The sequence below is a fragment of the Scyliorhinus torazame genome, chromosome 2, assembly GCF_047496885.1.
Source record: "Scyliorhinus torazame isolate Kashiwa2021f chromosome 2, sScyTor2.1, whole genome shotgun sequence".
Lineage (NCBI taxonomy): Eukaryota > Metazoa > Chordata > Chondrichthyes > Carcharhiniformes > Scyliorhinidae > Scyliorhinus > Scyliorhinus torazame.
The window spans coordinates 254,507,811-254,530,103 of NC_092708.1; the positions used below are offsets into that span (position 1 = coordinate 254,507,811).

At 54.3% G+C, this 22,293-nt stretch overlaps 1 protein-coding gene across 2 annotated transcripts in view; it reads right to left on the bottom strand.

The window, feature by feature from the left end:
- ltk (leukocyte receptor tyrosine kinase) overlaps positions 1-22,293 on the bottom strand; it is a 381,725-nt gene that overhangs the window by 255,033 nt on the left and 104,399 nt on the right. For both annotated transcript variants that reach the window (XM_072486158.1, XM_072486157.1), the window contains exon 2: positions 14,610-14,720. In XM_072486158.1, the coding sequence (XP_072342259.1) occupies positions 14,610-14,720 (111 nt within the window). The remainder of the gene's footprint in view (positions 1-14,609; positions 14,721-22,293) is intronic.

The window sequence follows — 22,293 nt, forward strand, 5'->3', positions numbered from 1 at the left end:
GCTTTCCGGGACGATACAAAATCTCGTAGTTGAAGGTGGAGAGCTCGATCCTCCACCTTAAGATCTTGTCGTTTTTGATTTTGCCCCGCAGTGCATTATCGAACATGAAGGCTACCGACCGTTGGTCCGTGAGGAGAGTGAGTCTCCTGCCGGCCAGGTAATGCCTCCAATGTCGCACAGCTTCCACTATGGCTTGGGCTTCCTTTTCCACTGAGGAGTGGCGGATTCCTGAGGCGTGGAGGGTCCGGGAGAAAAAGGCCACGGGTCTGCCCGCTTGGTTAAGGGTGGCCGCTAGAGCTACGTCGGAGGCGTCGCTCTCGACCTGGAAGGGGAGGGACTTGTCGATGGCGCGCATCGTGGCCTTTGATATCCGCTTTGATGCGGCTGAAGGCCTGGCAAGCCTCTGTCGACAGAGGGAAGGTCGTGGTCTGTATTAGGGAGCGGGCCTTGTCTGCGTACTGGGGGACCCACTGGGCGTAGTGTGAAAAGAACCCCAGGCAGCGTTTCAGGGCTTTTGGGCAGTGCGGGAGGGGGAATTCCATGAGAGCGCGCATACGTTCGGGGTCGGGGCCTATTTTCCCATTGCGCACTACGTAGCCCAGAATGGCTAGCCGATTGGTGCTAAAAACGCACTTGTCCTCGTTGTACGTGAGGTTCAAGGCTTTGGCGGTCTGGAGGAATTTTTGGAGGTTGGCGTCGTGGTCCTGCTGGTCGTGGCCGCAGATGGTTACATTGTCGAGATACGGGAACGTGGCCTGCAACCCATGTTGATCAACCATTCGGTCCATCTCCCGTTGGAAGACCGAGACCCCGTTTGTGACGCCAAATGGGACCCTTAGAAAATGGTATAATCGCCCGTCTGCCTCGAAGGCTGTGTACTTGCGGTCACTTGGGCGGATGGGGAGCTGGTGGTAGGCGGACTTGAGGTCCACGGTGGAGAAGACTTTATATTGGGCAATCCGGTTGACCATGTCGGATATGCGGGGCAGAGGGTACGCGTCTAGTTGTGTGTACCTGTTGATGGTCTGGCTATAGTCAATGACCATCCTTTGTTTCTCCCCTGTCTTCACTACTACCACCTGCGCTCTCCAAGGACTATTGCTGGCCTGGATTATGCCCTCCTTTAGTAGCCGCTGGACTTCGGACCGAATGAAGGTCCGGTCCTGGGCGCTGTACCGTCTGCTCCTCGTGGCGACGGGTTTGCAATCCGGGGTGAGGTTCGCAAACAAGGACGGGGGTTGCACCTTGAGGGTTGCGAGGCCGCAGATAGTGAGTGGGGGTATTGGGCCGCCGAATTTGAACGTAAGGCTCTGTAGATAGCATTGGAAATCTAATCCCAGTAAGGTGGGGGCGCAGAGTTGGGGAAGGACGTTTAGTTTGTAGTTTTTGAACTCCCTCCCCTGCACCGTTAGGGTAACTATGCAGAATCCTTGGATCTGTACGGAATGGGATCCTGCAGCTAGGGAAATCTTTTGTGCGCTGGGATAGGTGGTCAATGAACAGCGTCTTACCGTGTCGGGGTGGATAAAGCTCTCCGTGCTCCCGGAGTCGACTAGGCATGGTGTCTCATGGCCGTTTATTAGCACCGTTGTCGTCGTCGTCTGGAGTGTCCGGGGCCGAGCTTGATCGAGCGTAATTGAAGCGAGACATGGTTGTAGTAGTGGAGTGTGGTCCGTTGTGTCCGTCCAAGATGGCGTCGGGGATGAACAAAATGGCCGCCCCCATACATCGCACGTGGCTGGGGGGTCACAAGATGGCGGCGGGGGTGGACAAAATGGCCGCCCCCACGCGTCGTACAGGTCTGGGGTGGTCCAAGATGGCGGCGCCCTTCCTCCCCTCGTGGTGGTCGGGACCCAAAATGGCGCCGTCTGCGGGTCGCACGTGGGGCGCTGGGGAGCGCTAGGACCGCGCGGAGCTCCCTCACCGGGGACAGCGGTGGTCGGGACCCAAGTTGGTAGTGCCGGCGGGTCAGACGTGGGGCGCGGGGGGGGTGGGTTAGGGGGGCGTTAGGGACGCGCAAAACTCCCTCTTCTCTGTGGAGAGTGGTGGTCGGGACCCAAAGCGGTAGCGCCGGCGGGTCATACATGGGCTGCGGTGGGGGGGGTTGGGGAGCGTAAGCGGCGTGCAGAGCTCCCAGTTCTCCCGGGACCGCGGTGGTCGGGACCCAGAGCGGCTGCGCCTGCGGGTCGTACATGGCGTGCTGGGGGGGTTGGGGAGCGTAAACGGCTTGCAGGGCTCCCTGTTCTCCCGGGACGGCGGCGACCTCGCGGGACCGGCACACAACCACGTAATGGCCCTTTTTCCCGCAGCTCTTGCAGATAGCTGCGCGGGCCGGGCAGCGCTGTCGGGGGTGTTTCGCCTGGCCGCAGAAATAGCAGCGGGCGCCCCTGGTGCGACTAGGCGTTTGGACCGCGCAAGCCTGAGGGGTGTGCGGGGGGGGGGGGGGGGTTGTCGCGACGGGTACGTACGGGGCCCAATGGGTTGCCGCGCGGTCGGGGCCGTAGGCGCGGGTATTACGCGCGGCCACGTCTAGGGAGGCTGCTAGGGCCCGTGCCTCTGAGAGTCCTAGCGACTCTCTTTCTAGAAGTCTTTGGCGGATTTGGGAGGAATTAATACCTGCCACAAAAGCATCGCGCATTAACATGTCCGTGTGTTTATTTGCGTTCACCGAAGGGCAGCTGCAGGCTCGTCCCAAAATCAGCAGCGCAGCGTAGAATTCGTCCATCGATTCTCCGGGACCTTGCCGTCTCGTCGCGAGCTGGTAGCGAGCCTAGATTTGGTTAACTGGGCGGACATAGAGACTTTTCAGTGCTGCGAACGCCGTCTGGAAATCCTCCGAGTCGTCGATGAGGGAGAAGATCTCCGTGCTCACCCTCGAGTGCAGGACTTGTAGTTTTTGGTCTTCTGTGACCCGGCCGGTGGCCATTCTGAGGTAGGCCTCGAAGCAAGTCTGCCAGTGCTTGAAGGCTGCTGCCGCGTTCACTGCGTGGGGGCTGATCCTCAGGCATTCCGGAATGATCCTGAGCTCCATAGTCCTTTTTAGGCACGCTTAATTAATTGTAGCGCACAAAGACTCCGTGAGACGAATAGAGTGAAGTCGATGAGGCTTTATTAAGCGTGTCTGTTCCCCCGCAGCTCGATAGTAGAATGGCCAGCGGGGGAGGACTCCGGCTTCTTATACTCCGCCTTCAGGGCGGAGCTAGAGGTCAACGGCCAACCAGGACCCGGGATCTGTCAGCCAATGACATTAGGGCTTCCAGTCCCACATGACCCCCAATACATACTACCACAGTCATCAACCACCGTCAGGTCGTCCTTCACATTGAAAAATTGAGGGCACTGCCTTTTTTGCCAGCCATTGGCGAGATGTTGCATAACACGCTGCTAGAGGGGGTCTTTGGCTGTCTCCTCACGGATACGAATCACCTTCTCATCAGATGCGGGAGGATGCTATCACGCAGCTGCACCTGTGACTCAATTTGCCAGTTGACGTCCAGTGGTTCACTAGGCACGGTGATGGAGCGGGTCAGTGTATCGGCAATGATGAGCTCCTTTCCAGGCGTGTCGACCAGGTCAAAGTCGTACCTTCTGAGTTTAAGGAGGATGCGCTGCATCCGAGGCGTCATGTCATTAAGGTCCTTGTGGATAATGTGGACCAGGGGCCAGTGATCCGTCTCGACTGTGAAAGTCGGCAGACCGTAGACATAGTCGTGAAACTTGAGAATGCCAGTGAGAAGGCCCAGGCATTCCTTCTCGATTTGTGCACACCTTTGTTCGGTGGGCATCATTGCCCTTGATGCGTAGGCAACCGGTGCCCAGGATGAGGTGTCATTGCGTTGCAGCAGGGCTGCACCGATGCCATCCTGGCTCGCATCTGTCGATATTTTTGTTTCCCTGTCTGGGTCGAAAAATGCCAATACGGGTGCAGTGGTGAACTTAGCTTTCAGCTCCAACCACTCTGCCTGATGGGCCGCCTTCCACTCGAAGGCAGGTTTTGTAGGGCCGTGATGTGTGAGATCATGTTTGGAATGAACTTGCCCAGAAAACTGACCATGCCCAGGCAGCGCAATACTGCCTTCTTGTCTTCTGGGACCTTCATGGCTGTGATGGTCTTGACCTTGTCTGTGTCGGGGCACATGCCCTGCTGAGAGATCTGGGACGGGATTCTCTGAAAACTGGCGCGATGTCCGGGACCCGGCGCCAAAAACGGCGCGGATCACTCCGGCGTCGGGCCCCCCCAAACAACGCAAATTCACCGGCCCTGAATGGGCTAGCAGCGGCGTGACGCCATTCGTGATGGCGCTGTGGCCCTGACACCACGGACAGGCACCCAGTGCCACAAGAAGGTGAACGACCTTGTCAGGGCAGCCAGGGTGAGTCCGTCCCCATCCCTGCCCGATGTGTGGCATACCCCCAGGTGAAACCAACCCTAACCCTAACCTCTGCACTATACGCGCAACCGATGGCGTGCATTCATATACCTGTCTAACACTGTTGCCTTTTACCCCTGCCACCGCCCGCCCTCCCCCCCCCAACAGGAGAAGCGCGCACACAACACCAGGGAGCATGTGAGGACTGGAGGGGGCCCACCTGATGAGAGGCCACTGACCGTACATGAGGAAAGGGCCCTGGAACTGGCTGGCGGACCTGAGGACCGGGAGGTTGCCGATGCAGAGGTCGGGGGCGTACTAGCGAGTGAGCCACCGACAGCCCGTCCCCATTTCCCCCCTCCCCTATATCCCCCTCTCCCGTATCACCTGATCACTGCCTGATGTCTAACCATGCATGCTTCATTGTGTATCACAGGACCAAACGTCCAGGCACCCATCCCCGCAGATGCCGACTGCCCACAGGATGCCCCAGGGCGACCACGGGAAACGGAGAGACCCGGAGCCTCTGGCACGCGACGCCCGCAGGACGCCCCAGGGCGACCACGGGATATGGAGAGACCCGGACCTTCTGGCACTCGACGCCCGCAGGATGCCCCAGGGCGACCACGGGAAACGGAGAGACCCGGAACCTCTGGCACGCGACGCCTGCAGGATGCCTCAGGGCAACCACGGGATACGGAGAGACCCGGACCTTCTGGCACTCGACGCCCGCAGGATGCCCCAGGGCGACCACGGGAAACGGAGAGACCCGGAACCTCTGGCACGCGACGCCTGCAGGATGCCTCAGGGCAACCACGGGATACGGAGAGACCCGGAACCTCTGCAGGATGCCTCAGGGCGACCACGGGATACGGAGAGACCCGGAACCTCTGGCACGCGACGCCTGCAGGATGCCTCAGGGCGACCACGGGATATGGAGAGACCGGGACCCTCTGGCATGCGACGCCCGCAGGATGCCTCAGGGCGACCACGGGATACGGAGAGACCCGGACCTTCTGGCACTCGACGCCCGCAGGATGCCCCAGCGCGACCACGGGATATGGAGAGACCCGGACCCTCTGGCACGCGACGCCCGCAGGATGCCTCAGGGCGACCATGGGAGACAGAGAGACTTGGAGCAATAGGGAGACAACGCCCCCATCTTGTGCGGGTGCGGCGACGCAGGCGTGTGCCACCCAGCGATGGGGGGGTGGGGGGGGGGGGGTGCAGCCACAGGCCCCCGTCGCAGCCGAGCCACGAAACCACTACCCAGGACACCCCTACCCAGGCCAGCCCTACCCACGACACCCCTACCCAGGAGACCCCTACCCAGGAGACCCCTACCCAGGACAGCCCTACCCAGGACACTCTTACCCAGGAGACCCCTACCCAGGAGACCCCTACCCAGGAGACCCCTACCGAGGACACCCCTACCCAGGACACCCTACCCAGGAGACCCCTACCCAGGAGACCCCTACCCAGGACACCCCTACCCAGGAGACCCCTACCCAGGATACCCTACCCAGGATCCCCCTACCCAGGAGACCCCTACCCAGGAGACCCCTACCCAGGAGACCCCTACCGAGGACACCCCTACCCAGGACAGCCCTACCCACGACACCCTTACCCAGGACACCCCTACCCAGGCCACCCCTACCCAGGACAGCCCTACCCAGGAGACCCCTACCCAGGAGACCCCTACCCAAGACACCCCTACCCAGGACAGCCCTACCGAGGACACCCTTACCCAGGACACCCCTACCCAGGACAGCCCTACCCAGGACACCCTTACCCAGGACACCCCTACCCAGGACACCCCTACCCAGGAGACCCCTACCCAGGAGACCCCTACCCACGAAACCACTACCCAAGACACCCCTACCCAGGACAGCCCTACCCACGAAACCACTACCCAGGACAGCCCTACCCAGGACACCCTTTCCCAGGCCACCCCTACCCAGGACACCCCTACCCAGGACACCCCTACCCAGGACACCCTTACCCAGGATACCCCTACCCAGGACACCCTTACCCAGGATACCCCTACCCAGGAGACCCCTACCCAGGACACCCCTACCCAGGACACCCTTACCCAGGACACCCCTACCCAGGACCCCCCTACCCAGGACACCCTTACCCAGGACAGCCCTACTCAGGACACCCCTACCCAGGACCCCCCTACCCAGGACACCCTTACCCAGGACACCCCTACCCAGGACACCCCTACCCAGGAGAGACCCCTACCCAGGACACCCTTACCCAGGACACCCTTACCCAGGACACCCCTACCCAGGAAACCAAAATACAGGACAGTGACACAGAGTGGATGGGTGGAGACGAACCGCCACCCCAAAGTACCATGGACTCAGAGTCGGACGATGAGCGCGACACAACGCCACTGCTGTCTCCAACACCCTCCACCATCGTAGAGACACTCACCTTGGTTGGGCACTTTAGTGATGAGGCCTCTGGTACACTCACTGGTGCGCTCAACATAGTCGTACAGGTACAGCTGGTGGAGGTAGGAGCAGCAGAGGGGCCGGGAGGTCGGAGGGCATCTTGGCGCAAGCGAACATCTGCCGCCCAGATGGATCCCGGGTTCCTCGGGTTACCACACACACCCATAGCCCCGATGCAACCACCGAACCTGGGACGAGCGAAGAGGGAGACGGTCGGCTTGCACTCGCGCCCAGGAGCTAGGAGTGGTGCCGGTCATGCGTGCCACCCAGGCCGACACCGCATGGGTGGTGTCCGCGGTGGAGGCAATGGGTGCGACGGTGTCAGACATGGGGAGCAGTATGCGAGGCCTGGGGCTGTCCGTGCAGGCGACGTCTGTGGCCCAGGACATGGCTGCCCTCTCACAGGGGGACATGAGCCAGCGCCAGCGGCCGATGGCAGAGGCGCTAAACGCCATGGCCCTGCCTCAGCAGGCCATGGCCCAGTCTCAGCAGGCAATGGCCCAATCCCTGCAGGCCATGGCCCAGTCTCAGCAGGCCATCGCTGAGGGCATCGGCGCCATTGCCCATGTGCTAGCCGGTGTCGCACAGTCACAGACAGGGATGGCCAACTCCCTGAGCCCCCATACTGCAAACCTGCAGACCCTTGTCAATACCAGCACGGGCCTCCAGGACTGGCAGCGCCAGGTGTCGGAGGGGCATCGGATGGCCGGTCCGTTCGCACCCTCGACCCATGTAGAGGCCTGGGGGCCATTGGGCACCCCGAGGGAGGAGGAGTTGCTGGCGCCCATCCCTGGTCCCCCTGTAGGGGAGGTCCAGGAACACTGCAGCACCTCGGACTCTCCCCCTTCCGTCCCAGGTGCATCGGGTGGGCAACGGGCAGGACAGGCTGGCAGCTCGACATCCCAGTCGCCCGCGCCGCAGCCTGGCCCATCTAGGCCAGGACGCCCCAGGAAACGGCCGCCAAAGGGATCCTGAGTCAGAGGGCAGGAATCACAGGAGTCCACATCCAGTTCTGCTGTACTGTCTGGGGAAATACCTAGGCGTAGTCAAAGGGCCCGTAAGGCCAAACAAGTTGGCACGGGTGCAGGGCACAGATGAGTTTTAGGGGCTAGGGCACGTGTATGCACTGTTTGTTATTAAAATCACTTTAACACCTACAGAAGCTGCCTTTGTGCTCTGTCCGAAGCGTGCAGGGGTGTCATGTACGTTGAGTGCCAGTGTGTGTGTGAGGGGTGGTCTTACGTCGGCCTCAGGTGAGTCTGCCCCCTTCCCCCTGGGCCACCCTCACCATCCCCCCGGGCAGAGGACTGGACCGTGCGCTGCAGTGTCACAGCCGCATGCAGGGATGGTCCGGGTGGATGGTGGTACTGTGGCCATGGGTCAGACATCGTCCAACGATGTGGAGCCAGGAGCTAATTGCAGAGCGGGTTGTCATCATCCTCCATGGTCTGCAATAGACACGCGTCCACCGGTGCCCGTGAGAGCCCGGCCGTCGAGCCGCAGGTGGATCTGCAATGGGGGGGTGGTGTGCATGCGGGTGCGGTGGGTGTGGTTGGGGGGAGGGGTGAAGGTGCTGGGTGGGTGGATGGTTGGGGGGGGTGAGGGTGTTCAGGTGTTGCCATGGTGTGCGGTATGTAGCCATACTCGCCGATTCCCACACTCCCTAGTCCGTGAAGCGGGCGTCTATCAGCCTGTACCGTGCCCGCTGGCCCAGCCGGTAATGGTGGACAGCCACCCGCCCATGTCTAGCCCGTCTGCCCTGACCATTGCCCCCATTCCCCTCATCTGGGGAGGACTGCGCCTCTTCCTGCTGCTCCTCCACTCCGCCCTCCTCTGCCTACGGAACATCGTCCCTCTGCTGGGCTATGTTGTGCAGGACGCAGCACACCACAATGATGCGGCCGTCCCTATCTGACGGATATTGGTGGGCGCCCCCAGAGAGGTCCAGGCACCTGAAACGCATTTTGAACACGCCAAAGCACCTCTCTATTACACCCCTTGTTGCTGCATGGGCATCATTGTAGCTGTTCTCCGCGTCATCCTGTGGCCTCCGTATAGGCGTCATCAGCCACGACCGCAACGGGTAACCCCTGTCGCCCAGCAACCAGTCCCTCAGCCGGGGGTGGCGTCCCTCGTACATGCCGGGGATGTAAGACCGCGACAACACGTATGAGTCATACACACTTCCCAGGTACCAGGCACAGACGTGCAGGATAATCATGCGGTGATCGCAGAGCACCTGGATGTTCATGGAATAGGTCCCCTTCCTATTGGTGAACACGGCCCTGTTATCTGCAGGTGGCCGCACGGCGACGTGCATCCCATCGATCGCGCCCTGGACCATGGGAAAGCAGGCCACGGCAGGGAAGCCCACGGCCCAGGCATCCTGGCTGGCCCGGTCCACAGGGAAGCAGATGCAGTGGTCCGCAATGGCATATAGGGCGTCTGTCACTGCCCGGATGCACCGGTGCACCGATGTCTGCGAGATGCCGGACAGGTCCCCACCTGGCCTCTGGAATGACCCTGTGGCATAAGAGTTCAGGGCCACCGTAACCTTGACGGACACGGGGAGAGGGTGTCCCCGCCAGTGCCACGCGGTGCCAAGTGTGCCAGCAGGTGGCAGATGCGTCCCACGGTTTCCTGGCTCATCCGGAGTCTCCTCCTGCATTCCCGGTGCGTGAGGTCCTGTTACGACAACCGGGGCCGGTACACACGGGGCCTCCTCGGGTGCCTCCGTTGCCGTGGCACCGCGACGTCCTCCACCCCTCCTCGTGTTCCTCCTCTACCACGTGCTCCCCCTGCTCCTCCTCCTCGTCCTGTCGGGCGGGCGTCCCTCCAGCCTGGGCGGCTGCCGCCTGCCCCTCTGCGGCATGCTACTCTGCGGCAGCCTGCGTCGCCTCTCTGGCACGCTCCTCCTCCTGGGCAACATGGAGAATAGCGGCTGCCAACATCGCTGGCTGATCAGAAAACATGACGGCCTGCGGGGGTGGGGGGGGAGTGGGGGGGAAACGGCGACATGTCATCATTGTCCGTACCCCCCCTCCCCCCAGCCAGGTGGCATGGACTGCATGGGCGCGACTGTTGAAGGATGGCACCTGGCCAGGCGGACAAGGTCCCTTGCCCTCGCACCCCCCTCCCAGGCACTAACCCCCCCCCCCTCGGCACTCACCCCCCCGTCCCCCTCGCCGGTACTCGCCCCCCCTTCCCCGGCACTCCCCCGAAGCCCACCCCCCCACCCCCACCCCCCACCCCCGCCGCACACACACCCACACGCACCTCACCCCCACACACACAGACTGCGGCCACGCCATCACTTCTCCTGCGGCCACCCCCAGGCCGTGACCTACCTCCACGCTGGATGACGTCAACCATCAGCACTGGTTGACGCCGTTAAAAAGGTGTTTTGATTTCGGCCCATCCGGACGGGAGAATATCGGTAGCCCCAGAGTCCATTGTCTCACGCCCGCCCCTGCCATTCTCCGAGGCGGGCGGCGCGATTGACGCCCCGTCGACTTTTCACCCTTCGGAGAATTCGGCGAGAGCGGGATTTACGCCGCCCCCCAGTGATTCTCCGACCCGGAGGGGGGTCGGAGAATCCCGCCCCTGGTCTCCTAGGAACTTGAGTGTCGACAAATCAAAGCAACATTTGGCCCTGTTCAGCTTCAGGCCATTGGCGTGGACACGGCAGAATACTTGCTGGAGACGGGAAACATGCTCCTCAGGGGTCGTGGACCATATGATGAAGTCGTCCATGTACACACGAACCCCTTCGATGCCCTCCATCATCTCCATGATGCGATCATCTTCTGCTGGACTCATCCAGCTGGATTTGCCAGAATTCATGTGACGCATCGAACTTCATGAAAAACCTTGCATGTGCCGTCTCACTGATGAGTTCCTCCCGCTTCGGGATGGGGAGGTGTTCACGCATTGTATTCTGGTTGAGATCCTTGGGATCAATGCAGATGCGCGGGTCTCCCGAAGGCTTTCTAACACATACCATCGAGCTGACCCAGTCAGTCGGTTCGGTTACCCTGGAAATGATCCCCTGCTGCTCCAGCTCCTTGAGCTGTTCCTTCAGGCGCTCCTTCAGCGGATCCGGCATGGTGCATGGACCACTGGCTTGGCATCAGGTCGCAGTAGGATCTTATATCGATATGGCAAAGTGCCCATCCCGTCAAACACATCTGGATACTGAGCGAGGATGTCGTCAATGCCAGCCTGAAGATCCACATTGGAGGATGTCGTTGAATAAACCTGCTGCACGAGGTTTAGCTTTTTGCAGGCATGCGCGCCCAGTAGGGATGCCCTGTCCGGCTTGACAATTTCAAACCTTAGCCGTGCATGGGTGCTCCGGTTGGAGACGAGTAGATGGCAGGATCCCAGTGCCGTGATGGTATTGCAGTTATAGTCCAGGAGCTGGCAGGCTGCTGGAAGGACCTGGGGGGGCTTCTTGATGCGTTTGAAGTCTGCCTGTGAGAGGAGGTTGGCAGAAGCACCTGTGTCCAGCTTGAACTGGATGGAGCAGTGGTTGACCTGCATCACCGCACGCCATTCGTCCTCCGAGTCCACAGCGAGGATGGACTGAATGCGAGATGAGTTAGCTGTGGCATGTTCACGTGTGGTAATGATGCCCACTCGGTGGGCGGACTCCAGGCACACGTCCTCTGGATCCGTTGTACTGCCAGGATCAGAATCCTGTAATCATCGTTGCACATTCTGGACGCGCCGTTGTCGGAATTGGGAGCGCTGGCCCCTGACTGGTGGTGCAGACCTGCACAAGGCTGCATAGTGTCCAGGCTTCCCGCAGTTTGAACATCGCCTGCCTCTTGCAGGGCAGTGTCCCTGTAAGTGGGCGTTGCCGCAGTTCGGGCACGTCATGACGTCGGTGTCGTGACGCAGTGTACGTCGTCGCACATGCGCAATGCGGTCAGCAGACGTCTGCACCTGCGCAGTGTGGGTGTCGGCCGCTTCATTATCCCGTTCGCATCGTACATGCGTGGGGCTCCGGGAAAAGCGCGCGAGATGGCCGCTGTCTTCAATGCTGAGGCGCTGCAACCGGGAGATGGCCTGCACACTCTCTGCCTCGTGGGAGGCAAGTTTCTCATTTTCAGACGATTTGTATTGGGCATACCGATTTTTTGCGTGCTCATGCACTGTACATGTTTCAATCGCGACTGGCAGGGTCATATGCTTGATTTTTAAGAGCTGCTCTCTCAGAGGATCAGAGTGAACTCTAAACACGATTTGGTCTCTGATCATGAAGTCAGCAATATCACCAAAGTTGCAGGACAGCGCTAGCAGGCGGAGGTTAGTTAAGAAGGCACTGAAAGATGCATCTTTACCTTGAAGACGTTGTTTGAATATGTAGCGCTCGAAGATTTCACTGGTGTCAACTTCACAGTGACTATCGAACTTGTCCAGGATGGCCTGAAACTTTGTCTTGTCCTGGCCTTCGGTGAAGTTAAACGAGTTGAAGAGTTCAATGGCTTGATCATCCGCTGTTGAGAGGAGAAGCGCGATCTTTCTTGCATCAGACGTACCCACAAAGTCTGAAGCTTTGATGTACAGCAGAAACGTTTGCTTGAATATCCGCCAGTTGGCACTGAGATTGCCGGAGGTCCTGAGCTGGTGAGGAGCCAGAATCTTCTCCATGGTGCCGGGATACATTTGCTGGTCGTCACGGAACGGACTGAGGTAAGCCACCTTAAATTAGTAGTCTCCTGGTATCATGTCATGTTCGGTACATTGGTATAACACTGGCTGCAACTGGATGCAGCTTAGATCAAAAAGATACTCCAGACCTTGAAGTTAGTTCAATCAGGTTTATTGAACTAATAGCACAGTTAGCACAGTTCTCTGTGAGTTCGACTCTCTGCTAACCTAAGTGTGGTTACTCTGTCTGACTGAACCAGACGAGCTCTTAGCCACGTGTTGGGGGCGTGAGATTGTAACAACACCCTTGACTGACACTCTAGATGTTCATCAGTGGAAAGAGGTGGAGTGTGAGTGCCTCGTGTCTTTTATAGTCAGATCCCACCCCTGAGTGTCCTGCCTGCTTATTGGCTATGTCCTGTTCTCTGTGTCCATTAGCTGCTTGACTGTATATCATTATGTGTGTGTCCGCATATCATGACACCTTTTTTAAAGGGCACCCGATCAGTGTTGCAGCCGAAAGGCCCCAGCCCCACGAACAGATCGGGGGCAACTCCCCCACCATAATCCTCAGAATTCTAGTGCCTGCTCCCCTGCCCGACAATCCTCAGCATTGTTGAACCCTCCTCTACCAAGACCGTGGAGGTATATTCAGCACTTTCTGTGCACTGCACATCAACATGTGTGTCCCCCACCCACCCCTCCCCTCACCGAGTATGGCTACCACTAGGGCCTACCCATGTCACTGCCACTGGCACAGGTTGGCACTGCCAGGTTGGGACTCTACCAAACTGTCAATGCCAACCTGTGCCAGGGGGCATGTCCCTGTACTACCCCGTCCCCCGAGGCAATATCTTCCTCTGCACCCCCAGAGGGATTCCTTGACTGCCTCACGTCTGGCCAAAGGTGTTTGAGGTTTGAAAATTGAGTGAGGGGGGATCATGTTGCAGGGGGACGCTAACAATATTAAAATGAATGCAAAACTATTAAAATTAGGTCTCGGGATGTGACTGCCAAGGAATGGGGAAAATCGGGAAACTCGATCTCTAGCGAGAATCGCGTTTCCCAATTCTCGTGGGATTTTCCACTTGTGTTGCTCTCTTGGTGAGCCGCGCGCTTATGCTTTACATGTCCAACCTGCTTCTACCCCAAAACAATAAAGTGCTGTCTCTCCAGATAGTGTTCAGCCCTTTGCTGATATTGAACCACCCTATCAAAATCAAAAATCTCCATTCTTGTAGTATGCCTGAAATTGGAATGTGAGAGTGTGGTGATGGAGGTTTCCGATAAGGACATGAGCAGAGATATAGTTACAGCGAGAGGGGAAGCGACAAAAGAAATGCAGCCAGGGAGAAAAATGGAGATAATAAAAAAGGTACAGAGAGAAGTAAGCAGAGAGCGGTGAGAGAGATAAAGAAAGGCACAGAGAGAGAGGCAGAGATAGAATCCCTACAGTGCAGAAGGAGGCCATTTGGCCCAGTAAATCCGCACCAACCCCCTGAAAGTGTACCCCACCTATGTCCACTCCCCCGCATTAATCCGTAACCCCGTCTAACCTTTAGGACAGTAAAGGGCAATTTATCATGGCCAATCCACCTAAGCCCCACATCTTTGGACCGTGGGACGAAGCTGGAGCACCCGAAGGAAACAAACACAGGTATGGGGAGAACGTGAAAACTGCACACAGACCCAAGGCCCGAATTGAACCCGGGTGAGGCAGCATTAATAACCACTGTATAACTGTGTCACCCTTATTACGTGTTGTGTGAAAAAAAGGTTTGGGACAGTGTCAAGCTCACATGTGACATACTCAATAACCCTGCTGTCCATCACGCATACAAACATTGCCAATGGAGAGAGGAGACTTTCTCAGCACCATCTTGGACTGGTTTTGATTTTGGACCCAGAAAGGAACTGCCCATTTAACCAGCCAGTCTGTCACTGATATAGTTTATACATTGCTGATTGCCGATATGAAATGGGAGCAGTGAGGCTGTTTTACCTCACTGACAGACTGTCGATCCCCCCAAATGATGTTTCCCCAAGTTACCATCGAAGAGCCCACACGTAGCTTGTTGACTTGCCCGGCCCCCTCCTTATCCTCAATGGTTCTATCATCACTTACCATCAGCAGCAATCCCCTGTGGGAACCCTGTGTCCAGCTGGTTCAATGCGTGAAGGTGCGTCTGCTCAGTTGCAAAGGACTCCTCAGTTAGAAGGCTTCCAAAACTCGGCACTATAAGGGAAGAGAACAACTGTGTGAGACTGGTCCTAAAGGATTGTAGAGTATGGAAGGCTGAGCACTCTGACTGAACTGGATTGAGATTTCACATAACAGGCATTCAGTGGCAAATTGAAGGATGGGAATGATATCTTATGTTGGAATGCTGCACGTTCAATTCAAGAATCGACACAATTCCAAGTAAATGATCTGTCACTGGGATTAGAAAACATAACTTGTTACATTATCGCTGTCTTGACTGTTGGCTTAAGTTCTTACTTAAGCAAGTACAAAAGTAAACTTGAGATGTGTTGTATTGTCTTCTCTCATTCTACCTGACAAATTCTTAATGCCTTTCCCAAACCGGATGCTTAAATTACCAGTATTCTGCCCCCTCTTCCTGCCTGAATCCCAGTTATGAAGACCTAGGAGGCCCTTGTAAGTGAATAAATGCAAGTTTATTGTAGTCATTGAAAACGGCCAGTACGGCAGCTCACGCACACAGTAAGTCCCCGTCGGGACGACCTGAATGCTGGTCCTTGTCCCAGGTAACAGGCCCCAGCTGGGCGTGCCTCCACCCACTAGGGGAGAAGCTCATATTCCATGAATCCCACAGGGAGATCGATTAAGGAATCACTTGGGCCTCGTGAGGGTTATTACACTAGCGTTCTGCCTCCCTCTTCCTGCCTGAATCCCACTGTTCTGCTTCCCTCTTTGGCTGAATCCCAATTAGCTACCTCCCTCTTTTGCAATTTTAATGTTGCACAAAGTCAGCCATGGCTCAGTGGTAGCGCTCCCCACTCTGAGGTTTTGGGTTCAAGATCTACCCTGGATACTTGAGTACGTCATCCAGAGTGACGTTTCAGTGCATTAGTGCAGGAGTATTGCACTCTTTCGCGTGAGATGTTAAACTGACGTCCCATCTGCTCTTTCAGGATGTAAAATATCCTGTTGCATGATTTCAAACCGCAAATTCCACCTGGGTTATCAGTCGACCGTTAGAACAGATTATCTGGTCATTATCATACTGCTGAGGGACACCGTTATGAAAAAATTGGCTCTCGGATTCCAAGTGATTACACTTCAAAGTATTCAACTGGCTATAAAGTGATCTTGTGTGTCCTGAGGCTGTGAAGGCTTAGAGGTTACACATTACATCTCTAATTCCACACCAATAAATAACCACTTTCATTGATATAGTGCCTTGAATGTGGTAAAGCATTCCAAGGCACTTTACAGGAGCATTATTGAACAGAACTTTAAGAGGTTATTAAGACAGCTGATCAAAAGCATGGTCGTGGGGTTATGTTTAAAGGAAAGGCGAGGGCGGCAGCATGTCAGAAAGGTTTAGTGAGGGAATCCCAGAGCTGAGAACCATTGCTGCCAACAGCAGAGCGACGAATACCATCGGGGAAATTTCATGTTTATGGCCCTGAGATTATTTCCAGGTGGGATGTCAGATTTTTCTCGAAATTCTGACAGGCCTGTGTCCCCCTCCACTTTCAATGTGACTACAATACTTCTTATCACATAACAGAGGCATTGGGGGAAAAAACACCTTTTGGAGGTGTATCCAGTATCACAGTGTCCAGAACAATATATTCAATAACGTCAGGACAGCAAGATGATAAGTGGCAAGGTTCAGGGTTGAGGGATACATGAAAGACCCAAATAGATCCATCTCTGCAGGCAGTGACCAAAATCTTCCATCCATGCTCACGGCTGGGATTTTCCAGTGCAGTTGAAAGTAAATGGGGTTTTGGCTGGAACACCAGCATTTTCCGCTCTCGCATGTAACGGGTCCTGCCATGGATGAGATCGGAGAATCTCACCCGTTGGTGTGAGTTTACATGGATAGCAGACTTCTTTAAGCCATCAACCTCACCAAAAGTCACAAAGTTTGGAAGAAAATGGAGCCCTCACTCACAAATTCTTTGTAGGTTAGGGGGTTGTGAAATAACTGACGCACCATCTTTAATTGGGCCACCTTAAACACTGGCTGAAGAAAAACAATTTCAATGTTCAGCTCAAGACTTCATGGTTCTGGCTTTTCTTATTCAGAGGGGAAAGGCAATGTCGTCAGTGTATGCTTCCTCATCAAACCTCTTCATTTTGTTGGAAGATGCCTTGGTGAAAGCCCCTTCAACATATATTGTCTCACGGTCATCTCTCCAAGGGGTCTCCCGCCAGCTTTCCCATGGAATAGTTTCATGCTCATAGTCCCACGTGATCAAGACAGAACCTTGGCCCAGACAGAACTATTCAAAGAGCTAAAGGACTTTGACAACTCACTACTTGGGACACTTAATTAACAGTCCGCAGTAGTTACCATTGTCCATTGAGCCAAAGGCTGGCTCGAGCCCACCCCCACCACGTAATTCCCGTAAGCCTCCTTCAGCATGGCAACGCGGGCAATGCCACTTTCTCTCCACACTGTCACTACCCCTCTGAGCCTCAAACAAGGGCACCACACATTTATTCAGCCTAACTGCCAAGTTTGGGAGGGTGAGTTAGTTGTGGTTGTGGGAGGGGGAAGTGGAGAGATGGAACTTTACAGCGCATTGTTTTTGCTCATTTTTAACAGAGCCCCCCACACCCCCACCACCAACTCCTCCTGCAAAATTTAATACAGCTATTGAACCCTCAGTATTTGGACATACAAATTCCAATTCTCAGCAGCAAATTCCTTCACTGCTGAGGCCACATTTTACCGTGGCGCTTTCAAAATTGATTAATGCGGACCCCAGTAATGGTACAATCAGTATTCGCAACAGAGAAGGCTTTTGTGATTGCCTATTGAGTAAACTCTGCATGCAGATGCATAAATCCTTAACAGGGAGAGAGTGAGAGGGAGGGAGAGAGAGAAAGTGAGTCAAGGTTGTTAGGAGGTGCTGAGGAGGGGGATGGTTATGGGGTAGAGGAAAAAGAGCCTTTTGTTGAAGTTCCTTTTGACTAAATGACAGAATGATGAATCAACCTCATGGTACACAAGCAAAGGGGCTGACATTAAGCCGGCCTCACTCTCCCATCTCTCAGTTCATTAAATCTGTCATATTATTTCTGTTTCTCCAATCTTAGAATAAATTTTAAGAGAGACAGAAATGGGGAGAACTCTTTTTTAAAAAAACATTGTGAGACGTCAACACATGCCATCGAATAAAAGAGACAAGAATCTGCAAGGAAACCTTTCCCCAGCTCTTAGAATTCCGAAGTAAAGCAATTGGAAATGAAATCCAGCTGGATCAAGCCCAAGTCTTTGTGTGTAGGTTGATTCACGTTTTCTAAGAGTTGAATACTCATATTGGAACGGGACTACAGTTATCCTTCCCAAACAATGCAAACAGGAAGCTTGGGTCCTTTTGTGTGTATTTCAGGCGTCCAGCCTAAGTTTTCCATCTACACCTGAACAAAAAGGCATCACAGCATTACTTTCCTGTTCACTTCCATTTTCTTCATGCTACCTACCCCCAGCCCAGACATTGGTACAAGAAGCCAATCGGCATTAGTCAAAGTCACGGTGGCTTTTACTTCCCCGATATCCAGGCACGGTGACAGTGATCTGTCTCGAGATTTTTGTTTCAATTCCAGCAAAACTCCTCCAGCAGTTGAACAGAAAACGAGGGTTTGTATTTCTATGCTACCTTTCACATCAGGTTTCCAACTCGGGTTTGACATTCATCTCCTACCTCCAGAAGCCTTGCTTGGTCAAAGGGCCTTGCACCTCAGCATGTCCCAAAGCACCTCACCGACAATTAAATACTTTTGAAGTGTACTCACTGTTGTAAAGTATGAAATACAGCAGCCACTTTGCACACAGCCAGTTTCACAACCAGCAATGTGATAATGACCAGTTCATCTGTTTTCTTGATGTTGGACAGGGAATAAATGTCAACCAGGGCACTGGGGAGAACATTCTCCTCTTCAAAATAGTGCTATGGAATCGTTTCGGTCCACCTGGAAGGACAGACAAATCCTTGTATCCCACCTGAAAGTACAATGTTCTCTGAGTATTAGACAGGAATGTCAGCCTGGGTTAGGTGCTGAAGTGGGATTTGGGCTCATCATCCCCCTCGAATTCAGAGGTGAGAGTGCTGCTGCCCATGAAACCATAGTTGACACCTGACTGGCAAAAAAACACAGTATAGGGGCAGCACGGTGGCGCAGTGGTTAGCATTGCTGCCTCATGACACTGAGGTCCCAGGTTCGATCCCGGCTCTGGATCACTGTCCGTGTGGAGTTTGCACATTCTCCCCGTGTTTTTCGCCCACACAACCCAAAGATGTGCAAGGTAGGTGGATTGGCCACACTAAATTACCCCTTAATTGGAAACAATTAATTGGGCACTCTAAAATTATTTTTTTGAAAACACTTGTGTAACATAGAGCTATTGTATATGGAACAGGGGCCGGAATCCTGCGACTGTTGGGGTTCTCTTTTCCCGCTGGAAGCACACTGCTACCGATGGGTTTCCCGGTGGTGGGAAATCCCATTGGCAGGCGGCAGGAAGAGAGAATCCCATCACCAGCGAATGGCGTGCTGCCAAGAAACACGTGGCGTGGGGGGGGGGGGGGGGGGGGGGGGGGGGCGGAGAATCCATCCCAGGGTTTCAATTTACCATATGCGGGTTCACGGCTCGTTTGAAATGCAGAACGACGTCAACAGCGAGGGTTCAATTCCCGTACCGGCTGAGGTGACCATGAAGACCCCTTCTCAACCTAGTCCCTCGCCTGGGATGTGGTGATCCTCAGGTTAAATCACCACCAGTCAGCTCCCTCCCTCAAAGGGGAAAGCAGCCCATGGTCCTCTGGGACTATGGGACTTACAAGCCAGTTATGTGAATTGGGTGCCTGATTTTCCTTTCCAATGCAAATAAAAGTTGGGCAATTCTGGCAATGCCAGTTCGTCACTCGGGTAGTGAATTGAACATCTACCTCATGACTTTGATCCCAGCTTTGATGCTTCATTTTTTGATTGTGACAAAGTCACGGAACTTACCCATCCCCAAGGTTCTTGCTTCCTTACTGGGCTCTGCCTTACGCTGTCTCCAACCTAAGAGCTGGAATCCTTTTCCTCAACTGCTCTCTCTCTTTCTTTACGCTTCTTCAAAAATCCCCTCTGCAAAGTTTCTATTTGTCATCCTCCTGATATTGGCATGGTGCCAGATTTTGATTGATAACCATTCCTGTGAAGACTCTTAGGAATTTTAATTACACCAAAACACAAGTGGGGGGGGGGGGCGGTATGGTGATGTTGTGGTGGCATCAATGGACTAGTAACATACAGACTGAATTCTCTGGGGTACAAAGTTTTAATTCCACCATAGCAGCTGGTAGCATTTAATTTCAATTAATAAATTTGGAATATAAAATTAGTCACAATAATGTTGACCATGAAACTACCATCATTTTCTTTTACGCTTGTTGTAAAAGCCCATCTGGTTCAATATTGCCCCTTTAGTGATGGAAATCTGCCATCCTTGCTTGGTTTGGCCTACATGTGATTCCAGAACCACAACAATATGGGTGATTCCTAACTGCCCTCTGTAATGGTCTAGCAAACTACTCAGTTGAAGGGCAATTAGGGATGGGCAAAAATTGCTGGCCTTGTCAGCAACACCCACATCCTGCGAAAGAATAAATATATAAATGCAAGTTGCTGTTGTTGGTCCTGTTTGCGGACGATGGTTTGAATGGAAATCGAAAAGGATAAACAAACGAACTGCAGTTTGGCTTCCTGCTGCCCGTCGATTGACGTTTACGAGCATTGGGAGCAGGGTTGAACTTGCTAATGATGCCCATTGTGGTTCAAATCGGGTCTTTTTTTTGTTTAAAAAAATTAAAATTTGTGGTTGAATAGCCTATGGACACTGACCATCCAGACTCTCCGTTGGAGAACAGCTGCTTCAGCTAGGTCTGGGAGAGCAGCCTGAGGCAGCCTAGCAGCCTGAACCTGTCTAACTGTTCCCCAGCATGAGGCACCATCGTGAGAAGCAGGTTGGAGGGAACAAGAAAAGATTTGCTGGAATCTTTTTCCATAAAAGGCAAGCTTGCATAAATTCTGTGGGGAAACTGTTGTAATTACTTGAATACAGGCCATGGTTTTTTGAACAGAAAAAGTGATTTAAGCTCAGAATGCAAGCTATTAATTCTTACATTTTTCCTGGATCGTAATTTGGGACGCGGTCTCTAAGTAAGAAACTCGGGAAAGGCTAATGAAAACTGAGCACAACAAAATGACTTACTCGTTGCCTTTGATACAATAAAGCGTGCCAGGGTGCTTCACAGAAGTGTGATAAAGCAAAATTAGACACAGCGCCAAATAAGGGGATATTAGGGAAGATAAGCAAAATCTTGGTCAAGGAAGTAGGTTTAAAGATGTGTTTAAGGAGGAAAGTGAGATAGAGAGACATAGCGGTTTTGGGAGGGAAGGAGTTCAGGGCCTACACAGCTGCATTATTGCCACAAATGGTGTAGTGATTATAATCTGGGTTGCTTAAGGGGCAAAATTAGAGGTTCTATGGCTTCCATGGAATGCAGCAATCTCACTGGGCTGTGGGACTGGAGGAGGTCACAGGGCCAGACAGGAATAAGGTCACAGAGGGATTAAAAACAAGGATGAGAATTTTCAACTGCGAGGAAGTCTCGAGAAAAAGATCATGGACACCGGACTGAAAGGTAAGTCTCGGGTCCTGGTTGCGAGAGGGATAATAATAATAATCTTTATTATTGTCACAAATAGGCTTACATTAACGCTGCAATGAAGTTACTGTGAAAATCCCCTCATTGCCACACTCTGGCATCTGTTTGGGTACACAGAGGGAGAATTCAGAATGTCCAATTCACCGAACAGCACGTCTTTCGGGACTTGTGGAAGGAAACTGGAGGACCCGGAAGAAACCCACGCAGATACGGGAGAACGTGCAGACTCAGCACAGTCAGTGACCCAAGCCAAGAATCGAACCTGGGACCCTGTCGCTGTGAAGCAACACTGCTAACCACTGTGCTACCGTACCATGCGGAGACTCTAGCCGGTTGGGTCATGAGGGGTTGGGTTTAAGAGGCAGTTGGAGGCATAAAGGGGAGCACTATCTTGTTGAAGATAGACCCCAATGGGCAGAGGAGACCCCCTCAAAGGAGGTACCCCTCCTTCCTTTCGATCTTTTACCCTGAGTTTATAAAGTAGTGGATAGATCACTTTCTTTATGCCTTCACCTGCCCATTGTTTTCTGGTGGTGGAGGTGGAAAGAGGTCCTAGAATATGGACTTTATTTGGCAATTGCAGGGCTTCAATAAACTTAAGGACAGGCTGGTTGGCTGATGCCTTTCCTATCCGCTGCAATATGGGGGACAGCTCGTGGGGGGGGGGCGTTGAGCAGAAAGGCAATGGGCTCACCACCCATTTTATTTTACCTGCCAACCCGTACTCCACCCCCTCCCCCGTACACCAGTAGGGGCTCTGAGCAGGAGTGTCTCGAGGCAGCGACAGAGTGAGGATCAGTTCTTCAACAGATGAGAGGTCAGAGTGAAGGTCAGTTCTGGGACAAGGATAGTCAGAGTGAAAGGTGATTAGTGTGTGGGATCTGAGCACC